General features: G+C 43.0%; 1 protein-coding gene across 11 annotated transcripts in view; it reads left to right on the top strand.

Moving 5' to 3' along the window:
- The window catches only part of CELF4 (CUGBP Elav-like family member 4), a 706,664-nt gene that overhangs the window by 589,269 nt on the left and 94,783 nt on the right, over nt 1-22,612 (top strand). For 7 of the 11 annotated variants that reach the window (XR_011723157.1, XM_071730001.1, XM_071729998.1 and 4 more), the window contains exons 4-5: nt 10,966-11,094; nt 15,621-15,700. Coding sequence is in view for 10 of the 11 variants with exons in the window: in XM_071730001.1 (XP_071586102.1) it covers nt 10,966-11,094; nt 15,621-15,700 (209 nt within the window). In the remaining variant the exon portion in view is untranslated. The remainder of the gene's footprint in view (nt 1-10,965; nt 11,095-15,620; nt 15,701-22,612) is intronic. The other 4 variants (XM_071730002.1, XM_071730000.1, XM_071729995.1 and 1 more) reach the window with 1 other exon arrangement.

Below are 22,612 nucleotides of genomic sequence, written 5' to 3' on the forward strand. Positions count from 1 at the left end.
AGACAAGTGGATGGAGAGGAAGAAAGCCAGCAAGTTTATAAAAGCAAGAGAGAAAGGAGTTGAGGCATTTTGTGGAGATCTTTAATGACATTCTCTATAATTTGAAAGTGGGGAGGGAACGGGGAGAGAAAAAGGGAATTAGCAAAAAAACTGGCAAAAGAAAAGTGGAATGTGGAGAGAAGCATGTGGATGAATTTTAATGCAATCAGAAAGCTGTAATAATGGTAATAAAGGAATATATTCAGACGTCAAGAGAGGGAGAAGGGAACAGGACCCGCGACGCCAGAATTTAAATTAGACATAGGCGTATAATTCTCTTTTCTTCCCTCCCTCCCCCCCCCCCCTTTCTTCAAATGAAGGAAATGGAATTTTTAAGCACAGCGAAAGAGGGATTAACAATTGGCAGGTTTTCAGCCCTTTGTCTTTTGGCGAATCCCATTTAATAACCGTCTTTAATATTAAGGAGGCTGTGGCCGTGCAGGGCTGTCTCAGGCTTGGGAAAAAGGGATGATATACAGAGGAAAAGAGAGATAACACTTAGGTTCAGGCAATTGTGAGGAAGTGTTTCAATTACCTCCACTGAAGTCTTTAAAAACTGAAGTTTAATTTGATCTGAAATGTCGTCACAGCTCCTGCAAGAGAAAATATGTCCTTCCCACCCCCCTTCCTTCCTATGTCTCTGCTATTCCAACAGCCCTCAGTGCTCAAGGCTGGAGTGCTACCATGGATTAATGTCCTGGACTTCTAGGCTTCTGGAAAGGGTTTCAAAGCCCTGACAGGTCACCAGTGAGATGAGTTTAGGAACTGAAACTTATTTTCCTGACATACCAGCCTTGACACCACTGACCCTGAGGAGTTTGTCAGGAAGCTTCTAAGCTTTTCTCTGGATGAGTGTGAAAACCAAACAGCCCTTCAGGCTCAGCCTCATCCTCGTGTGGCCACAGAGTGAAAAGGGGATGTTACACTTAGGAATTATAATGTGTTAAATTCCCCAGAACCAAAGGCTGGAGGAGTTGTATTCAAATCTGAGCTGCCTCTGAAAGATGAGTTCAGAAGCACGATTCAGTGTTCATTTGAGGTGTTGTTTGATAGTACAAGACAGTTTTCTCCTTCACCTCTTTCTTCAGAAAATCCATCACTCTGGCTCAGGAAAACATTGGTAGATTTGCCTGAGGAAGAAGCCCAAGAAGCCACAGAAAATGCTGCAATGTTTAGCTATAGCACAGCTGTACACCTCCACACTTTGGTGCTGGATCTTCCTTAGAAGATCCTTCCTCCTCTCACGAACATTTCCAGGGGTTTTCCTGGGAAATGGGAGTTGCAAGCATAGGCTGCTAATATTTAGGGAAAAAGGCATGCCTTACTTGGGGCTTTTTTCATGACTGTAAGGCTGATTTGAATTCCTATATTCTTCCTATTGTGGAAGGATGGTGAAGAGAAAGCAGGTGCTTAGGTTATACATTGAAATTTGGAAGATCACATTTTTACTTAAGTCGTTTCCTAAAACATCTTGTTTCATGAGCCATTCTCCGAAATATTCCAGTTGGGTATTTCAGATAATGAATAAACTTGGAAGAATTATGATCTGACAGGCACAAATCAGGCAGATTCTTAGTGATTTGCATGACACCAGGTTTTTGACTACTCCCACCACCAGCTTTCCTAAGCAAAGGCTACTAATAAAGTGGGTTGTTGTGAGCTGTTTTCCCAGCTCAATTTCAAACACCATAAAACCTGTCATTTAAGATCTGCACAGGGAATAGCATCTCTTGGCAATGGACAGTTGTGACAGCACTGTTCAGCAAGTCAGAACTACTGATATTTGTCTTGGGGTTATAATATTCTCAGCTGCACAAGAAGAGTCTACTGCTAAAGGAATCTTTTACGCTGTGTCTTCATGGCAGGATTTGCTTGACCTGTTGCTCAAGTTTTTGTCCTTAACCTATCAGCAGAAAGGAAGCCTAAATGCACTTTCATCTCAGCTGTCCAAATGACACTGTAGGTTTAAGGTTGGATTTCCCTTCAGTGCAGGTAGACAACAAGTCTTGCCACAGGAGCACAGCCAACTTCAAACAGAATTCATCTTCCTGGTCTCAATTATCTTCTCCATCTCCTTCAATTTTTGTTCTGTCTCTGCACTTTATCTATTCTGCTTATATGCTTGCTCTCCCATACAATGCCTGGACATAGTTAAGCAGCTGATCCAGATCAAGGAGCTATTCCAGTCTGCTGTCAAACAGGTCTCTGTGCTCAGCAGAACAGGACTGTAATAGAAGGAAGACCCTGGAAGTAGAGAATAGGTGCAGATATATTTAATTTAAAAATATAATCTTAGACATTGGGCTCACAAGTTGGCAACATGTTAAACTTCTTTGCAGTTGCTCATAGGGCCAACAGCAGCCCCCCTTCTGTGCTTTCCAGGAGACCCACCTACATCAATCTGACACTATCTTTAGGGATCACACCACCTCAGGACATGAAAACCATTCCCTGGAAGATGACTCCAAGTTTCACTGTTGTTGATCATTTGCAAAAGCAAAGCTTTCCATTCCAAATTAAGCCCTACCTTGACATCCCCCCCCCATGACAGATTCCTCTTGCACAAAAAAAAGGAGTTAGAGAAGCTCCCACTACTCAAATCTGATACAAAACAGAGGGATCAGCCATAGATCTGACTACCAGCCTTCCAGGTGCCTTTAATTCTTACTGCCAGAACTGACCATATTCCTGCCTTGTGACAAACACTGAGGAACCTCAGAAACCTCCAGCTTTTCTTGGTGCACATACCAATTATTCTTTTTGAAGACAGGGAAACTGAGGCTCCTATTTCCACTGAGACTGCTGCCCTTGGCAGAGATGTATTCTAAGCATTCAGTAACAGTAACTACACGGTCATCTATCTCTCTGATACCAGAAATAATGAGTTACAGGAAAGGAAAAGTTATTTTGCTTTCTACAATATCCAGAGCACAGCTTGAGATGGGACCAAGGAGTCCCTAAACCAGTCTGAAATGTACAAACAATTCCGAAGAGGGATCCTCATGGGCCATAACTGGATCATTAGTGAATTCTACTCTTTTCTAAAACAAGATCTAGGGCCTGCCTACTGAAAATAGTTTGTGGCACGTACCAAATAAGCAAAAGGAAGAGGTTCAGTGTGTGAGTAAGAGGCAGAATGTAGTGGATGTTCACAGTGTGCACAAAAGCACCACTCAAAATTACATCCAAAGCTATCACATACAGAATAAACTAGCACCACGTCAGACTCCAGAAGCCCGTAAACTGCAGTGCACTGAAGTTTGGGAGAACATCTGGAGGGATTTAAAAAATTGCTTTCCCTATTCTTGTACTCTTTTCTGGACATTAGCAACTGGCTATCACCAGAGGCAGCACACCAAGTCAGACAGACCCACTATCCCTCTTACAGCTATAGCTATTTTTTCACTCCATATAAAAGATCCATGCCCCTATCAAGGCTCAGAGTGCATCCAAGCAATTAAATAAGAGAATTCCTTCAAACAAAGTTTTTTTTTCAGATGCAACAGTGGAGAACAACTCACCAGTGGGATGAAGCTTCCTCCTTTGTGCAGGAGAATCATGCTCCAGCACCTGGGCCTATATTCATTTGCTCTTGCCCCATCACACAGCTGCTCAGATTAGCTGTTATTCTCTCTAGCCTGGGTGTCTCAAAGCCTCTGTCCCCAGCAGTCGGAGGCTGGCAGCTGTGCAATCATATCTGCTAACGTATGGGATATAAAGAATCTGTTAAGTAAAACCAAACTCGGGAGGGAGGAGGGGAAGAGATCAGCACAGAGAAATCACTCCTGCTAAGATGTGATTAGGGATGCCCCACAACACCCAGCTGCAAGGAACAGGTGAACTCAGCAAACATTTTAAAGCCTGCAGCAGAATTAGCCCCTTGTGAGCCTTGTTTGAGATGGGGAGGGGAGTGAAAAGGGGGAAATAGGAGCAGGTGGCAGGAGAGTTCAGTTGCTATTGTTTGGAGTTAGGTAGTAGTAAGTTTCTGTTGTTTTTTCCAGAGTGGGTTGGGCTTTGGTTATTTTTGTTGGTTTGTTGTTTTTCTTTCCCCATCCTAATTTTTGAAACACCTCCATTTTACAAGGTTCATGAATTTTCCAGCAAGGTACCACAGAGAAGATAATTAGCTAATTTACAATTAGCTACAACAGAATTTGTAATCGCTTCCCCTGTGGAAAGGGCTGTAATCATCATCATGGAGCTGTAGGACTGCTGTGAAAATGGCAACAGGAGTGTGCAGCCCAGGCCCTGGGAAATGCCCTGCTTTTAGCCTATTGATCGGACTGATTAGCACAGGTTGAGGGGAGCAGTGGCACACTCCAGCTCGAGGGAGGAGGTGGCTTCAGCTTTCAGATTTGAGTTCAGAGCTCAACCCAAACTTTCAAAATGTTCAGGGTACCTACAGCTCACCTCTCTTCTTCTTTGGCCTGAGGGGACTTTATTTATGATAATTCAAAAACACTTTTCCACCACTATGACTTTGTCAGATTCCTAATCCCACTGCATGGATTTGGAGGTACCAGTGGATGAAAAACTGGATCTGAGCCAGCAACCTGCACTTGCAGCTCAAAAGATACATGGCCAGCAGGTTGAGGGGAGTGATTTTACTCCTCTACTTTGCTCTGGTAAGACCCCATCTGGACCACCCCAGCACTGGAGTCCTCAGCACAGGAAAGAGAGACTTGCTGAAGTGAGTCCAGAGGAGGCCACAAAAGTAATGAGAGGGTTGGAGCACCTCTCTTACAGGGAAAGGCTGAGAGAGCTGGGGTTGTTCAGCCTGGAGAACAAAGGTTTCAGGATGACCTTATTGTGGCCTTTCAATACTTCAGGGAAGATGAAGAGAGACTTTGCAATAGGGCCTGTAGCAATAGGCCAAGGGAGAATGATTTTGAACTCAAAGAAGGTAGATTCAGTCAAGATACAAGGAAGATAATTTTTACCATTAGGGTGATGAAAGGCTGCAACATCTTGCCCAGAGAGGTAATAAATGCCTCATCCCTGCAAACATTCAAGGTCTCTGAGCATCCAAATCTAGTTGAAGATATACTTGGTCCTTGCAAGGAGGGTTGGATAGGATGTCCTTTAAAGGTTCGTACCAACCCAAACTATTCTGTGATCCTGTAAGATTCCAAGATGGATACCTTCAACACTGCTTCCTCTCCCTGCTCTGCTCAGAACCAGCCAGGAGATCTGGCAAGAAAGACCCACTCTGCCTATTGCATCCTCTGGTAGATGTGGTACTTGGTCCCATCCACCAGCATTTTCTTCTTACTCACAGCTGCACATAAAAACTTCTCTAGGCTGGTCGTTTGTTTTGTCATGGTGCCAAAGAGATAAGCTTTAAGGCCTTCTCAGTGCCTGGACTGAGGCACAGCAGCTGGTCCCCCACTGTGTGTGCAAGCAATGTTTGGGGAGGAGGGGAATAGCAGAAGGGACAAATAATTATTAGCTATATAAATAATGGAATTAATTAGCATCTGGTTTCTGAAACAAAGCCATACAGCAACCTGATCCTGATGCTTTATGAAGCCAAAGGCATCGAGTAACATCAGAGAATGTCTCTGGTGAATACCATGCACATACAGAAGATGCTTGGACCCGTACAGAAAAATGCAGATGCCGGTTTTGTTCTCACAAGAAGTACACACGTTGTCCATGGATGATTGAATCCAGGATGAAATACAGAGGCTCATAGGTTTTAGAACAATGGGTTTTGTGGCTAGAGGGACTGTAGTCCCTTCTGGGGACCGGTTCTCTCTCCTGTCCTGCTTTATTTCCAAGGCCTTGGAGGCAATGATCCAGAGTCAGCTTAAACTTCCCTGCTACAAGAATTCGGCCTCTTTGTTTTGCATGAGCAATACGAGAACACAAGCGTATTTATATACTCTTATCAAAATGTACCCCCCCACACACACATACATTAGCAAGATCTATCTGGATAAACACAAACCTGTGTCATGTCTCTCTGTGAGTGACCCTAATTTTCTCCTAGTCCCTCCACAATTGCTGTGATTCTTGTTCTTGTCCTCTTGCTCCAGACAGGGTCAAACATCCTGCATCTCATTGTCCCTTCTGTCTCTTTAATTAGTGCCCATCCTCCCCCTTTTCCCCCTCACTCCCTTGTCCCCTCTTCCCATCTCCTCTCAGCACTTGGTTTGCAATGCTCTATTATTTCACCTTTCACGTGTGCTGTCTCCTTCTCCCGGGCCCGTCTGACACCTCTGTCTTACGCTTATCATAGAAACATAACATTTAAACACAAATAGAACAGGGAATAATTTAACCCCTATTTGCACCAGGGAAGGTGCCGAGGCTTCATATAAACATAGCCGGGAGGATTTGTAGATGGTGGATATTTATCTAACAAGATACATTCTTTCACTCCTGTGCCTTGCAGCCAGCTTTTCCTGACAGGCACAAGTCTCCATAGCTGGCACAGTGGCCAAGAATGGAGCCTGGTTCCATGGGGATATTGGAAATGTCACTAAGGGGACATCTCTGGGGACTCTGGGTTGCCAAGTGTGTGGCCTTTCTCTCCCTGCCCATCTTCCTGGGAGAAGCAGGGAGTGCTAGCTCCTGATGTTTGTTGATGGCAAGATGGAGGGCACTTGAGATGAACTTAATTTTCAATATTCTGGGAGTACCTCAGGTGAGGACTTTGTGGTGCACCAGCAGAAACCTCTTTGGCTTTTCTGGGCCTCACAGCACAAAGAAATCATAGAATCATACAATGGTTTAGGTTGGAAGAGACTTTACAGATCATATACTCCAACCTCCCTCCCATTATTATTTCCATGGACCAAACAGGCAGGATGGATTAAGGCTGTGGGGGAAGACTGATAATGAGGTAAAGACTAATGAGGGAAAACAAAAACTGTGGAGAAGAGGCTTAAATGGACACCATATTCAGCCCCTGTGCTGTGGGGCTGTGTCACTGATCAGTCTGTTGCTGTAGAAAGCTGCCTTTTCAGCAAAGTTAGTGAAGTTTCTTCATTAGCACGTGGTACTTGGGCATGAGATAAAAAACTGAAACTGTCACTTTGGTTTGTGTAATAGACAGAAATTTGTACAGCTTCTTCCTAACGAAAGCAAAGGGGAGATGCTCAGATGTGCATCTGTAATTGATGCATGGCCATGTGAAGCTGCCTAGGATAGGCTTTCATTACACCTTACTTATGCTAAATAAGCTGACTGTCTTGGTTTCCCTCACAGTGTAGAGACAGAGGCTGCTCCTCATGACTGCCCACCTCTGATGTGTAAGACTGGACAGTACTGTGAGGAATGTCTCCCTTGACCATTGGACACCTTAGGCTAGAGCACACAGTCATACTGAAGTCCCATGCTGGGAGCATCCTAGATCTTGTACCCTTCCTCTTTTTGTCCTTCTCTTCTGCCTCTGGACAATGGCATTTCTGTTCTTCTTGACTGTATGTTCCCTGGGCCACAGGGCGTAAGGGGCTTGGTCTGAAGTTTTTTTAAACCTCAGTTTCACAATCTGAAACTAGCATGATAGCATCAAGCTATGGAGGTCATAGGGAACTAAATTTGCCCCATGCTCTGAAATTTAGATGTGCATCCTAGAACACATAAATTTGGGATCGTGTCTTTCTGAAAGGGGAGGAGGCATGGGGTGGGCCCTACAGACAGGCAGATCTCTGGGACATCTTGTACTGTGGACTGCTCCAGATTTGTGTGCAGCCTTTGGTTTCTGTAGTATGTTGAGTGGCCTAAGCAATGGTACAAGAAAGGTACTGCTCTCCATGCTCATTTGAGGATACTGAAAAAGTCTGATGGGGAGTACCTCTGGTGTGCACACATGCTAAGACACATTGCACTGATGCCAGCATGTCCCCCTTTTTTTCTTTCTGGCAGTCTCATGGCATTGTTCAGACAAATTTACAAAGCAGAAGTAGTTGCCCTGGTGTATGACATGTCAGCTTTTTGTTTGAGAACTGGAAAAGCAGCATATAGGGTCCCTCAGCATATAAGAGGCTCATACAGGCCCATTAAAAGATAAACTCATTAGCGAAGACCTGGAATGTGCTGAATGGCTCCAGCTGCTGTACCCTTGCCTCTCTCTTCCTACCTGAGATTTGAGACATTTTTAAACCACACTGCTGAGCTCCCTGGCAGGGCTGGGACATGAAACGTAAATGCAGCATTTTGTTAGAAGCACCTCTCAGAGAAAAAAAAAATGCTTGTTAAACTAACTCATTTTTTATCCGCTGAGTATGTGATTGTGTAGATTTCTGCAAAGGCAGATATGACAAATGATTCCCTTGACAACCTAAGGCAGTTTTTCTGTAGAGAGACAAGGCACTGATTTGGAGACAAGTTTGGAGGAGATGTCCAGGCAGTGCTGAGCCCTGTGTGCCCATGGTAGGGTCCCTTCATGCCATGCCCACTGGGGGCCTGGACCAGCAGCCACCAGGAAAGGTGGTCCTTGCCCTTGGTAGAGCCTATTTCTGCTGGTCTGCCAAAGCACCACATCTTCTACCAGCCTGCTCTGGGGACAGACATCACCACTCCTAATGTCCTGCAGAGAGGCAGAAAACGGAGACTAAAACAAAAATAAAATAGAATAAAATGTAATATAAAATTAAGTGGTTCCAAAAACACCTGTTTTTTGCTTTGCATAAACTAAACCAGACAAGGCAGTTTCAGGCCAGTTCCACACTAGAGAGTTTTGCTGACAGAGGAGGGATGTGATTTTTTTTTAATGATACATTTATATTAGCAAAAAGCCTAGTGAAAATACAGTTATGCAGCTATAGGAGTGCTTTTGCTGATGCAGCTTATTTGAAACTGAGGAAACTGCTTAAGTACGATATAAGAGATGCTTCCTCTGTGTGGAAGTATTTACTAGACACAAACTTCCTAGGCAAAGCCTTTTGCCAGTAGTGTCCCTAGTTCACTCCCACTACTCTAGCCCCCTTCCTGAAATACCTCCCATCTTCAAGAACAGCTGTTCTCATTCTCTGGTTGTTTTCTTCTGAAATATGGAGAACCACTGGTGTGTGGACTGGACTCTTTCTCCAGGGCTTTATCTAACCCTAGACTGAGAGATACCCCACAGATGCACAGCCAACTTGAGTGGCTGTCTCTCTTAGGTTGTACCTCAGCTCTGAGATTCTCTTTTGTGGGTCAGTATGGCCACAAGCCACACAAACCTTCCAGATCTGCAAATCACGTTTTCTTCAGGTGGGCACAAGCCATACAATGTTAGGTGTATCTTTCTGCATCATTAAAACCTGAACTTCATGTTGCCAACAAAGTCCTTGAAAAGTCCCTTGGCTTAATCAATTACACCATATAGCAGCTGTATTTCTTGCTCTAATGTGCCTATCAGAAGGTTATTCCTGTTTTCCTTTCCTATCAGAAATGCACACGTACCCTCCTCAGCCTGTTTTTCCTACTATTTTGCAGCCTAACTGAAGGCAACATAACTCCTCACTTTCTGTGGGCAGTACACTTTCTGTTCATGTGGATAACTCAGCTGCAGGACTGAAAGCTCCTAATATCCTCACTCAATATCTACTGCATGAAAAATTATCCTCATTCAAGGCTATAAAGTAATTTGCCAATTTTCAGGTGCATCTTGGAGAGGGGAATTTTGATCAAACACTTGTTGAAGCAGAACAGATTGCCTACACCAGTGATTTCTTGGTGAACAAAAGTGACATAAATCGCCCAATTTATCAGCCAGAAAAGGGTTGTTACAAACCAATGTTTTGTTCAGCTTTAGGTTAACATGCGTATTAAAAAGAAACATTTTTTTAAAATCAAAGTATTTATTTATTTATTTACATATATTTATTCAAATTGCTTACATCTGCTCTGGAAACCGGTCTAAAAAAATATCTTGGCTCACACATTTACGTAGTGTTTAATGAATGATACATCAGACATTTATGAATCATGTGCAAATGGCCTGTTTACATACAGGCCATTACATAGTTCACTATGTGAACTATGTAAATTTTTTGGTCATGTGTAACGGTACTGGTCTGTGAATATAAACCTCATCTAGGGGCACCATTTAGTGCCCTCTAAGATCTTTCTACCAACTCAGCAGTCATTAGGCTGGTCTGTTTTCACCAGTATTTTCTGAAGGTGTTCGGTTCGGGACTAAAGATACTTGATATAAGTCCAAGTATAAACATCCTTCTTGATTTAAAATTCAGCTTTCTGCTAGTGGACTACATCATGCTTTGACCTGAAATACCACCCGCTTGATCTGTCTCAGATATTAGGAATCATATAAGCTAGCTTTGTTTCAATAAACAATATAGGTCTCAAAAACTTAGGGATTGTTTGAAATGAACATTAAAAATATATATTAACAAAAACTCATCCAAACTTGTAGGTAAATGTCTGTGAGTAGATAGGAATGACAAATCTCTATTTACAAGCATGTGCCTTCGATTTTATCCTGATTTAAAACAACTTAATTATTTTTTTTTTTTTTTTTTTTTTTTTTTTTTTGGACAATTTGCTTAGTATTATGATGGCTACTAATATGCTATTTTTAATTTTTGCTGTATTTCTATATACTACTCTTATGTACCTTGTTCTTGCATTGCAATCTGAGGACTGTTGTAATTTCAGTTGCAAGCTGACTGCAAAAATTTCAGAAAAAGTTGATTGGGAAGACTTCAGTGTCTTGATTTTCAGAAGCAGTTGTAGATTTTATATGTAACGAATAAGTGCTTGTTGTTACTGTTTTAAAATTGCTAAGTTGTTTTCAAGTACTCATTGAAAGTCAGATGCTATTAAGGTTTTTCAAGCCAGCCAACTGAAAGGACTAGCAGTTTCTGAAATATGTCACTTCAATGAAATTACTGTTTGTTTTGCATGTGATACTGAGCCATCTTGGCTTTCGCATCCCTCCTGAAATATGGTAAGCATCTCTTTATTTTGTTCCAGAAGACAGAAAACTCTTTGTGGGCATGCTCAATAAGCAGCAGTCAGAGGATGACGTGCGCAGGCTATTCGAGGCATTTGGCAACATTGAGGAGTGCACAATCCTTCGGGGACCGGATGGTAACAGCAAAGGTAAAGTGATGGCTTGTGTAAAGCAGGACATGGAGGCAGTTCAGATATATTATTTTCTGTATGTGGGAAAGTCAATAAGTAGTGACTAAGAGAGCATCTCTCAGATTAGGAGGGATCACGTTTGCTAAAGGAGGCTGGTTTTTGGTTTTTTTTTCTGGTCGCTGTCTGCTTGTGCATGACAAGAAAAAGCTGATTGCACCTAAAAAAACCATGCCCCCAGCAGACCGCATGCAAACTGATTCCTAGTATTTTTTCTCACTGGGCAGAGCTTGCCATCTGGACCAAGGACCTCCACATTCACTCAAGATGTGCTCTCCCCAACCCATTGAGCTCAAAATTTCTTTAAACCAAAACCAAGGTTACCACTTTGCATCTCAACGTGCCATCTCTGACCAACACCTCTGCTTATTTCTCACCCGCCATCCCTTCTTCAGTTGATCTTTGCATATATACACACTGGCCAGTGACCATAATTACAAGGCTCGGGTGCTTATTTAGATATTACAATCGGTGGACATTTACTTCTTGAAACACACAAATACTTCGTTGCAAAACTAGGTGCCATTTTTAGGCATCACTTTTTTACCTGGATAGCACAAAAGCTACTTTTCCACAGCTTAGGTGTAAGAATGAGGCTTTCCTCTTGAACATGAGGGTCATTTTTTTCCCCCCATCACCCTCTAGACAAAGTAGCTTCAATTTGAATAGGAAGCCCTCTTCTCTTGACAGCATAATGTGCCCATTAAATATTGATACACGTATAATATATCATAAACTGTACTGGAATGTTCAACACTAGGGAAGAAACCAGTTCTGCTGATGCAGTTCATATCTCACTGGATATTTTGACATGTGACAACATCAGCCAGCATATTTTTGCAACAGGGAGGCAAAAAATCCAAATCACAGTGATATAGTAGAGAAAGATATCAGTTTCCTGGAAAATCCCCACTAGAAAGTGGTGTGGACTAGGCTGGCTTAGAAGAGCTCCAAACATCATAATAGGAGGCAATTAAGCACTCCATTCACTTAACAAATCAGTACATTGGGAAAAAGGGAGGAAAAAAAGTCTATCTGCCTCCAGCTGGAATTGTATGGAACAAAAATCTAATGACAAAGGAGTTAAACTGAGTAGTAATAAAGGCAATAACATCTGAGATCTGTAAGAAACAGGTTCCAAAGGAGATCCAACCCACAGACTTGTATTCATACTTTCTTTTTTTTTCTTTTCTTTCTCCTTAAACAATTTCATTATAAGCCTGAACCTGAGTGGCAGCTCCATATTGCTAACCAGTTTAATTATTAGTGCTAGTGGTCTGCAGTCAGAGGCTTGCATTTCACCAAGCTGTTCAGGATCAATACTGAGCCTTGACAGAGTTAATATTACCAGCTTCCATTTGCTGGTGCTATTTACTGAGAATGTGAAGCTCCTAATTTACACATACAGTTACATACACACACACACATAGCAGTCAATCCAACAGAAAACTTAAGGCTAGAGCCCTCATCTTAGGAGACAGTCAGGCAAGCCACAACTCCCACAAAGTTATTTCCACTCTGTAATGTTTTCCATCTGCCAGAAACCAGTGTGTGACACATACTGCTTGTGAGCTACTTATTTTGGGTAAAGCCCATAAGGCTTAAATTCCACCTAAACTGAGACTTAAGCAGATTATCTAAGTGCAAGATAGCAATCAGATCCTGTAGACTTCTATCCTACACAACCCACTACTCAAAGCCCCACCAAGCATCTCTGTGATGAGCCTTTAAGTCCTCCAGGTAGATGAATGCTCTGGGAAGGTAAGGCCCAGCTTCCAACCTCAACACCACCAGAGTCCAGCTACAGCCAGAAGGCTTTCTGGACCTTGCTTAAAGGCATAAGTTATGTCCTGAGCCATGAGGAGTGCCCTACACAGGGCTGCAGCCATACCTGCTGCATGAACACTCTGGGGTAGGCATGGTGTCTGAAGCATGCAACCAGATTGCAGAAGAGCTGGGACAGAGGCATTTTTTGCCAGAAGGGAGAGCAGAGCCTGTGTCTTCTGGATAGGGTGGGAGAGGAAGAAGCCTTCCCAGTGCCCCTCTGGGTAAAGCTCACCAGAGCACAGCCAGGAGTCCTCAGCAGAAGCCCACAGGTGAGGAAGGTGAAGTGGATCCACTTGAGCAAACCAACAGTATCCACAGGGCCTGCATGGCTGCTCTCTAGACAGCTACATTTTTCCTCCTTTTTTTCTTTAATTCCATTTAGCACTTGTCTACTTCAGTAACTCAGAAAGTAAAGATTTCCCACAGCACCAGAAGTTCCACAAGAGGAGTCTTAACACCCTCTGCAATTATAACCTTAGGTCCTGACTCTGCAGTCCTTTCTAAACTGACAAAATGATCAGAGTAGCTCTCTCAGCTCTATAATCTGGAAATTAGGAAAGAAAAAACATGTGAGCATATGTACAGGTTATCTTTCTCAAAATCCCTTTAAACTCCAGCTCTGCTCCTGACAATGGGACACCTTTGTTTTGAGAAGGGTGGCATGACTCACTTCCTCAGCTGATGAGGTCCTGGAGTCAATTCTGGTGAAAACGAGAGGAAAGATTAAGGGCATGCTTAGTATTGTGTACCAAAGCCATCCCATGGAACACACAGAGCCTAATGCTGGGATCTCTTCTATTTCCTTACCAGTATATACTAGTGAGAGTTGAATTTTCACTTGTTCTGCTACCTCAAAACCTACTGGAAGCAGTAGGAGGGATCCTATTAGCATCTTAGGCATTAAACAAGATAAATGCCTGAAGCTCTCTTCATTCCCACCTTTTATCCAGATCCACTGATCCGTCAGGTTCCTCATCACAGGGGTGAATTTCACCTAAAGAGAGTGAAGCCTTCAACATGACAGCAATGCAGCAGCCAAAATTCCTACTCTAAATGCAATGGGTGACTGGAGCTGGAAAGCTTTTGTGTATTTGCTAATCAGCATCTTCTTTTTAGAGGCAGAAAGTACAAAAGAATCTCTGCAAATAATTAAACACCCTAATTCTGGATTATCTCTGATTAATGAAGAGGAAAGCGCAGTATCTCAGGAGTCCTGGAATGCTGGGCTGCAATTATGTCATAATTGATCCCTATTGTTTCCAGCTGAAGTTTATCTATCTCATTTTCTCATGATTGTCTCCTCTCAGCTCTTTATAAATTAGATCCAACTATTAGCACCAATTGTTGTGCTTTTCCTGAAATACAGCCTATACACAGTGCTGAGGGGGTACTGCAATGTAGAGGGTTCCAAACTGTAAGCTAATTTTGTCTGTGTGCATTATTTTTAGATGGGGCTATCACTGCTTCCTTCAGTCTTGCTTCTCTCAACTTGCAGTGATGATTTTGGGGGTCATTCTTCTAGTTTGCAAGTGGGGTGTTCTAAGGCTGCAGTTTTCACTCTTTATGGATCCATAAGGCTGAGTGGCCCTTCTAAAGATCCTGCATAGGCAATAAAGGAGAGCTGTCCCATTGGCATCCCCTGTGCAGTGATCTGCACCCCTTCAAGGAAAGAGTTGGGGTTTTGCAAACTGAGTAAAAGCTCAGAAGTTGTTGGTAGTAATAGAAGAGTAAGGAAGTCAGAACTTCTCAGATCTGTCCCAGTCTATTCCAAAAACATCCTTAGCCTGCAGAAATTACTCTTCAACTCTCTGAGTCAGTTTGCTTGTAGCTAAGAGTGTTAGCAATGCTTTCCCCCACTCTAGTGGTGCATGTGACCCTTTGAAGTGTTGATCATTTCCACACTCTAGTACATATTCATAAATACACCTTTTTGCCATAAAACCTTATGTAAATGCTCAGTGTGGGTTTCCTCACATGGCAACACAGGCTAGAGAAATACCATCTATGTTTCTCTAATGCCCGGAGGAGAACACTCTATACAGGCACTGGCTCTGCAGTTGTGGAAAACCAAGATTCAAATTTTGGTGTTGGTAAGATGGCAGTCATCACATACAGATCTCTCCCACCCTGCTTCTTCATCAGAAGCTCTCTCATGTTTTGTCAGACCAAAGCTGCTTGAAGCCAAGTTAAGCTCTGAGCTGCCTGCCATAAGGCTGTACCAGACAATGATATGATAAGGTGCTTTGTGGCTTTGAAGTAACCTGAATGCCTTCTTTACAGCTGTTCTGTGGCTGCTTGTAATGTGTACATGCAGCCTTCTGATAACTTTTACACAGTTCCTTACCATTTCTCATAATACCAGAGGGAAGGGCATTCAGCATGAAGTCCAATACAATAAAAGGAAATTAATTTTCATCCAATAAATTATAAAATTGGGCAACACTCTATAGTGGAATGCTGTGGAGGACAAAACACAAAAATATACTTGCTGAGTTTGTGTCCGTTGCAAGCAGTGTGGAAGTACTGGATGAAGCTTTGCCTTAAGCCATCTCTCCCCACAGCCACCCTTATTGGTCACTTCTGAGAACAAGGTACTGGGATATATGGAGGTTCACAGTAGCTATGCAACCTTTCTTACATCCTTCTTTTTCCTTTTCCAGGGTGTGCATTTGTGAAATACTCTTCACATGCAGAGGCCCAAGCAGCCATCAATGCCTTGCATGGCAGCCAGACAATGCCGGTGAGTAGCTCTATAACACACAGGCAAGGATCAGTCCAGACTTTGGTGCCCCATGGCCTGACTGAGAAGGAGGAATGATTTATCTCTGCAACTTCTCTTCCAGGAAGGATGAATATCAGCTGAGGTGTGCAGAGCCTTGTCTGTGCTTTTCTCATTAATAGAAAGGCCAGGATGACACTGTCAGTTCACACAGATGCAGTACCCTAAGGGGTTCTGTGTTTTGTCACCAGCAGCTGTGGTGATCTGAAAAAAAAAAAAAAAAAAAAAAAAAAAAAAAGACCTATGGTTCATTGCCCAAAAACATTGGGTCAAGCTCACCATGAGTATAACCATCCAAGTTTCAGGGGGATGAAACAAGCAAAAACTTGTGTCTAAGGATACCTTTGCTTTCTCTCTCTAAAGAGTCACTGTTTCTACATGAAGGGCAAAGAACTTCTTGCCAGCATTCAACAGAGAGCAGCATGTTGACAGAATGGCACTGAAAGCTAGAGACAGTTCATGGGGTGATGGTCAGCTCTCACTGCTGGTACAAAAGTGCCTAGCTAGGCACAAATGTGGTCCCTCTATCAGACTTTTTAAAAGTTAGTCAGAGCAACTGCTGGATCCTCATTAAGGGAAACATTTGAGGGATCATTCCACTTGGATTAGTATCTATTAATGTAGGGTTTTGAGCCTGATAGTTCAGGAAAACAGAAAAGGAGATGCATTGTCTGCAAAATTATATTTATACACCATCACACAGATCAGGAGGAATATAAGGCATTCCACTGTCAGCAAGGAAAGACATCTAGTCCAACATGTTTTGGTTTATTATAATACTATATTATTTTTATTACTAATTATTCACAGTGTAAATCATGAAAGGCTAAGGATCATGCCAACAACTTGGAAATGATACAGGAGAGCTCAATTAAAAATATTTAAGAGTGTAAAATCTCCCTTTCAGTAAAAGACTAATGTGAATTCATGAATTTATCCAAATAAGTTTAAAATTGGCCTGGCAGATTGTCTCTAGGTCTTTGCAGGGACAAAAATGGAAAAATCTTTTCAGGGGAAAAGGTTTCTAAAAGTAGCAAATCATCAAGATCTCATTTTTTGGAACCATATCTTAGACAAATCAGTTTTTAAATGATACATGTGTACCAGTGACACTACTAAAAAAAATTCTTAAAGTTGGGGTTCTCAGTTTTTTCAAGTATTAGAATACTTCTAGGAGTCTCTTTCTAAAAGATTCCTTCTAACAAAACCAGATGTTGGGTTTGATATTGACATCCCATAGCGAAATGTTACAGGCATCTTTACTGAGACAGGTTAGAGAGATACTTCTAATGACTTTCTTTTGAACTTTGACTCAGAGTGATAGTGTCCATCAACTGACATCAGCAACTGCAGTTCCACAGGGTGTAGTATCACAAAAAGGTGTAATAAAACAGCCAGTCCCTCTCCCAAAAATCTTGCAAACTCATGTGCCAGTGGTGGGAACAAGACAGGAGAAAACAGGCAAAACTCAAGGAAAGCTGCAGATTTTATCTAGCCAAAATATCCTTCTCCTTCCCAATAAAGTATATTTTCTAATTTTGTAATATTTTAAGTATGGAAAAAAATGCTTATCTCCTGACCACCTGGGAGCAAATTTCTGTTCCATCGTGCTGACATCAACTGAGCTTAGGATGTGCAAAGCAATGAAGAATGTCATTATTTCACAGGTCAAGTTTTTCACAGGACCATTTCTCCTGTTGATGCTTTTGACTCAAATACATGTTGTGGAAGTGCTCTTGAGTAAGATGTGATAGTCTGAAAAAACATCACAATTTAAGCATGACTGGGTACACGTCTGAGAGTCATAAGCTTCCGTGTCTTGACAAGTTTCCGTGAGTTGGTTGAACCTCAGCAGCAATCCATGTAACTGTTCTTATTTCACGGGAAAGGTATGAAAAAAATTATTAATTTCATCCTCTTCATTATAAGCTATTTGGCACTGCCTTGTGTCTCATGAGCTACAAATGGGCACATGGGCAGTTACTGTGGCTCAGCAGACTCGTGAGAACCTGTCAAGTGTCTGCCACTTGATGCAGACATGGAGCACACACTGTTTTTTCCACAAAAGGGCCCCAAAATGCTTAATGCACTTCAAATAGGAGGGGCCAAATCCTGCAAGAGATCTTTTTTCTCATCCTCCTTTTCATGGTGCTTCAGGGTGTGCAGCCTGTTTCGGGGCTTAGATGTTCACAGAGAAATGCAGCCACCTCGTGGTGAGATGGCAATGCAGCCCTCGTCCTTGGAAAGGAGGAGTGCGTTGCTGCCATCTTCCTTCAGCCCCCCCTCCCATTTCTCTCACCATTAGGACTGGCCTCATTTGTCCAGCTGTGATGCCAACTCAAAGTTGTTCCTGTGGTTCAGCCAATTTAAACGTCTTTTGCCTTGTCCTCGTGTACTACCAATGGGGCATCCATCATCATTCTTGTCAGGTCTCGAGCCGTTCGTTCCTGCAGCAGACTCCTGTTTCTCCACAGCTGTCAGGATTATTGCTCTACTGTGACTTCCTGTTCACACAACATATGTTGCCTAATAGTTTCAAAAGGCAACTTTCTTTTATGAAAGTTTTTTTATTTTCCTTTTTTTATTAACCTTTCCTTGGACACGTGCCTGACCACCATCCATCACAAGCCCACTTCTCTACGCAAGGCACTTGTTCCTCCTAAGGCCCCACCAAACAGGTCTACAGCTTTTCGGTTTTCACACAATCAATTGCCTTTCACCCAATCCATAACTTTCCCCAATTCTCTTACTTTTGAGGAGGCCCAAAGTTTATTCTGTATCTACCTGCCAAGAGACCTATTTAGGTCACATTGCCTATCAACGTATCAGCTTTACAATAGTGTTATATTTGACCTTCATGTCCTCCTTTATGAGAGATTGTTTTGGTTTTGTACTTTTTGCATTTTTAATGTATTTATAACAATTAGATGTCCTGTACTTTTAGCTTTGGTTACTTCTTCCCTTCCTGTCTCTCTTTCTCATCCACATAGGGTATAAATGGGTCACTTCTTCTGATTTTTTTCCCTTCCTCATCCAAGCTTTATCCCTACGTGCCTTATTCATCAGCACAAATTCATCTACATTTCTACAGTGACAGCTTGCAGATATAACTTTTCTACTGCAGGACTGAGTCCTGTTCAACCTAAATCTTGGCCTGTCTTTCCAGAATCTCCAAGTGAATGTCTAGTTGTCATATCAAACACAGTATGTATAAAACAGAGCTCTTGAACTTTTCCACCCAAATCCTGTCTTCTCTCTTATCCGCCTCCATTCCCCGTCACTGTGGACAATGTTATCATCCTCCCTGTCAGTCACTCTTCTACCTAGGCATCATCTTCAGCTTGGTTTTCTTCTTCACTCCATGTCTTCATATCCAAGTAACTGCCAAGTGTTGAGGAGTCATTCTGTACAACACATCTAACACATCTAAGATATGGCCTTGTCCATCCACCCACATAAAATAAACTCTCCTCCACACTTCATCACACATACCTAAGTCACAGAAGCTTTCATCCTACCCAGAAGGTATGCTGGGCTAACAGCTATACTACTGTTGCACCTTTTTCACCATCTCTCCCACAGTGGCACCTCAGAATTTCTTTTGTTATGAGCTAATTCCTGGAAGGGGTAGAACAGCAGTATTATCTGCTTAGTCTGCAGAGGTGAGAAGAAGTAAAAGAGCGTGATTCATTTTATTTAGGCTTAACAGCCTAAAAGTTTATCATTTATTCTAAACATATGCTAGGATTCCTACAGCAAGGAGAGAAAGAAATTTCTAGAGGCTTGTGCATTCTTCCCTCTATCTTTGCAAAAATGGGCCAATTCATATTCCAGCCATGTCTGTCCCTTTCACTAACTGTAATGGAAATCTCCATAATAGCATAAGACTGGATACCTTAAGTGCAATTTAGAATTAAAAAAATGAGCCATACGCCTTAAAAACAAAAGCCAAAAGCAGTTGCTTCCTGCATATGCCTCAGAGTCTAGCACTGCCTTTGCTCACTAGTGTTACACCCATGGCAACCTGATATCCTTCCACTGCACTTCCACTGCTGTGGATAACTTTGCTGGAGCTCAAGATCTGGGCTGACTGTATAGCAGCTAACAGTGATCTAATAGTCAGATACTAAAGCTATTCACTCAGCCTCTTGTCTCTTGGTGGTTCCTCCCACATAGATCAGGCATGTGGCTTAAGATTCCCTGACTGAGCCATGGAGGCATCTGCCTCACACTGAGCATGCAGAGTGTACACATCCTGTCCATGTTCTTCCCCAACCAAAGCAATCTGGGATTCAGAAAGCAGACGTCCCATATCTGAGCCCCCTGCCTCCTGTTCTGTTAGGTATGCTGTGAATTGTCTCATGTACTGTGTTTATTCTACATTATTTTTAATTAATTACATTTATTCATAGAATATTCATAGAATCCTAGAGGTTGGAAGGGACCTCGAAAGATCATCTAGTCCAACTCCCCCTGCCAGAGCAGGGCCCCCTAGAGTACATCACATAGGAACATGTCCAGGCGGGTTTTGAATGTCTCCAGTGAAGGAGACTCCACAACCCCCCTGGGCAGCCTGTTCCAGGGCTCCGTCACCCTTACAGTAAAAAAATTTTTTCGGATATTCAACTTGAACCTCCTATGCTCCAACTTACACCCATTACCCCTTGTCCTATCACTGGTCACCACTGAGAAAAGCCTAACTCCATCTCCCTGACACTCACCCCTTACATATTTGAAAACATTGATGAGGTCACCCCTCAGTCTCCTTTTCTCCAAACTAAAGAGACACAGCTCCCTCAGCCTTTCCTCATAAGGGAGATGTTCCACTCCCTTAATCATCTTAGTAGCTCTGCACTGGACTCTTTCAAGCACTTCCCTGTCCTTCTTGAACTGAGGGGCCCAGAACTGGACACAATACTCCAGGTGCGGCCTCACCAATGCAGAATAGAGGGGGAGGAGAACCTCTCTTGACCTACTAACCACACCCTTTCTAATGCACCCCAGGATGCCATTGGCCTTCTTGGCCACAAGGGCACATTGCTGGCTCATGGTCATCCTCTTGTCTACCAGGACCCCCAGGTCTCTTTCACCTACACTGCTCTCCAGCAGGTCAGCCCCCAACCTATATACTGGGACATCGTGTTGTTCTTCCCCAAATGCAAAACTCTACACTTCCCCTTGTTGAATTTCATCATGTTTCTCCCTGCCCAACTCTCCAGCCTGTCTAAGTCTCTCTGAATGGCAGCACAGCCTTCTGGTGTGTCAGCCACTCCTCCCAGCTTAGTGTCATCAGCAAACTTGCTGAGGGTACATTCTATACCCTCATCCAAGTCGTTGATGAAGATATTGAACAACACCGGTCCCAGTACCGACCCCTGAGGGACTCCACTAGTCACACACCTCCAACCAGATTCTGCCCCATTGACTACAACTCTCTGACTCCTTCCTTTCAACCAGTTCCTGATCCACCTCACTACCTGATCACCAAACCCATACTTGATCAACTTGTCTACAAGGATGCTGTGAGAGACGGTGTCAAATGCTTTACTGAAATCAAGATAAACCACATCTACCACTCTTCCATCATCTATCCACCTAGTAATTTCCTCATAGAAGGCTATGAGGTTAGTCAAACATGATTTACCCTTGATAAAACCATGCTGACTGCTCTTAATGACCCCCATGTCCTTGATATGCCTGGAGATAGTGACAAGAACAAGTTGTTCCATCACCTTTCCAGGGATGGAGGTGAGGCTGACCGGTCTATAGTTACCCGGGTCCTCCTTCTTGCCCTTCTTGTAGACTGGAGAGACATTTGCTATCCTCCAATCCTCAGGCACCTCTCCTGTTACCCATGACTTACTGAAGATGATGGAGAGTGGCCTAGCAATGACCTCCGCCAGCTCCCTCAGCACCCTTGGATGCATTCCATCTGGACCCATCGACTTATGGATGTCCAGATTACTCAGCTGATCCCTAACCCAATCCTCATCTACTATGTCAAACTCTTCATCTATCTTTACTTCTGGGGCTAAATGAATCTGGGGCTCATGCAGAAACCCTGCAGGAGTAAAGACAGAGGCAAAGAAGGCATTCAGCACCTCTGCCTTCTTTATGTCCTCTGTCACCAGGGCTCCCAGCTCATTCCTTAGTGGGCCAATATTGCCTCTTGTGTTAGTTTTGCTAGCTATGTATTTGAAAAAGCCCTTTCTATTATCCTTAACCCGACTTGCAAGGTTAAGTTCCAAGGAGGCCTTAGCTTTCCTAATTGCCTCCCTACATCCTCTGACAACAGTCCTATATTCCTCCCAAGTGACCAGCCCCCCCTTCCATGATCTGTAGATTTTCTTTTTCCACTTAAGTTTTCCCAGCAGTTCCTTTTTTAACCATGCTGGTCTCCTAGCTCCCTTACTAGATTTCCTAACCATAGGGACGCTCTGATCCTGTGCTTGCAAATAGTGGTCCTTGAATATTGACCAGCTATCTTGAGCCCCTTTATCTTCTAACACCCTGTCCCATGGGATTTCTCTTAACAGTTGATTGAGGAGGCCAAAGTTTGCCCTGTGGAAGTCCAGGGTTCTGGTCCTACTGGGTATTCTGATCCTTCCACACAGGATCCTGAACTCTACCATCTCATGATCACTGCAAGGCTGCCATTGACCACCACTGCTTCAACAAGGCCCTCCTTGTTGGTTAGTACAAGATCCAGCAGCGCTCCTCTTCTAGTCAGCTTGTCCACCATTTGCATGAAGAAGTTATCATCAATGCACTGGAGGAACCTCCTAGACTGTGAAAGGCTGGCTGTGTGAGTCAACCAGCAGATATCGGGGTAGTTAAAATCTCCCATGAGGACTAGGGACTGAAGTTGTGAGG

The sequence above is a fragment of the Heliangelus exortis genome, chromosome Z (assembly GCF_036169615.1).
Source record: "Heliangelus exortis chromosome Z, bHelExo1.hap1, whole genome shotgun sequence".
Lineage (NCBI taxonomy): Eukaryota > Metazoa > Chordata > Aves > Apodiformes > Trochilidae > Heliangelus > Heliangelus exortis.